We start from the raw sequence: 728 nt of genomic DNA, 5'->3' as shown, positions 1-728 counted from the left end.
CAATTAATTTTCGCTTGATATTAGCTTAATTTGCTAAATTAATCAGTTTAATCAGCTTAATATTCTAATAAGCAGAAGTTTTACCAACCAATAAATTAAATATATACTCAGGTTTAATTTATTCTTAACCATTCTTTCAATTAATAAATTAATAGATTTTTAAATTAAAGAAAAACAATAATGAATGTGACAAAAAAGAAAAATTCATGTTTTAGATTTGTAACAAAGCATCGAAGTGATGACAGAAAATTTGGATAATATTAATGATGAAGCAAATAAATTGACGAAAACAAATGCTAAAACTAAAACAGAATCTGTTAGCGCGACAGATGACACGGATATGACACAAATAATAGATGATAAATTAATTGATATACAAGAAAAAGAAGAAAAGAAAGAAACGATAAAAATAGATGAAATAAAAAATGCAACAAAATTTACAAAAGATTTAAAGGAAGAATTAGCAAAAGTATCACCAAAATCAGTGAAAAAAGATGATGATAAAATGGTATTAAAAAAGCCAATTGAAAAAAATTGTCAAAAAATTGAAACGAAAAAGATGAAACGAATGAAAAAAGATGATGATAAACGACAAAAATTATATGAAAATTTTTTTCGCAAACATACTTTTTACATTGATGAAATTGGTTAGTATCAATTTAAAAGAATTGAAGGTAAAAAAAACGAAAAAAATTTTACTTTTTTTGTATAAATTTTAAAAAATAAAT

General features: G+C 22.3%; 1 protein-coding gene across 1 annotated transcript; it reads left to right on the top strand.

The window, feature by feature from the left end:
* Positions 1–238: 238 nt before the first annotated feature.
* LOAG_16161 (hypothetical protein) lies at positions 239–652 on the top strand (the record flags this gene model as incomplete). The annotated part of the gene is made up of 1 exon (XM_003151649.1): positions 239–652. The coding sequence occupies one exon, from the start codon at positions 239–241 to the stop codon at positions 650–652; it is 414 nt and encodes a 137-aa protein (XP_003151697.1).
* Between the last annotated feature and the right edge of the window lie 76 nt (positions 653–728).

The sequence above is a fragment of the Loa loa genome (assembly GCF_000183805.2).
Source record: "Loa loa unplaced genomic scaffold supercont3.4440, whole genome shotgun sequence".
NCBI classification, from domain to species: domain Eukaryota; kingdom Metazoa; phylum Nematoda; class Chromadorea; order Rhabditida; family Onchocercidae; genus Loa; species Loa loa.
This window is presented reverse-complemented; position numbering and strand designations above follow the sequence as displayed.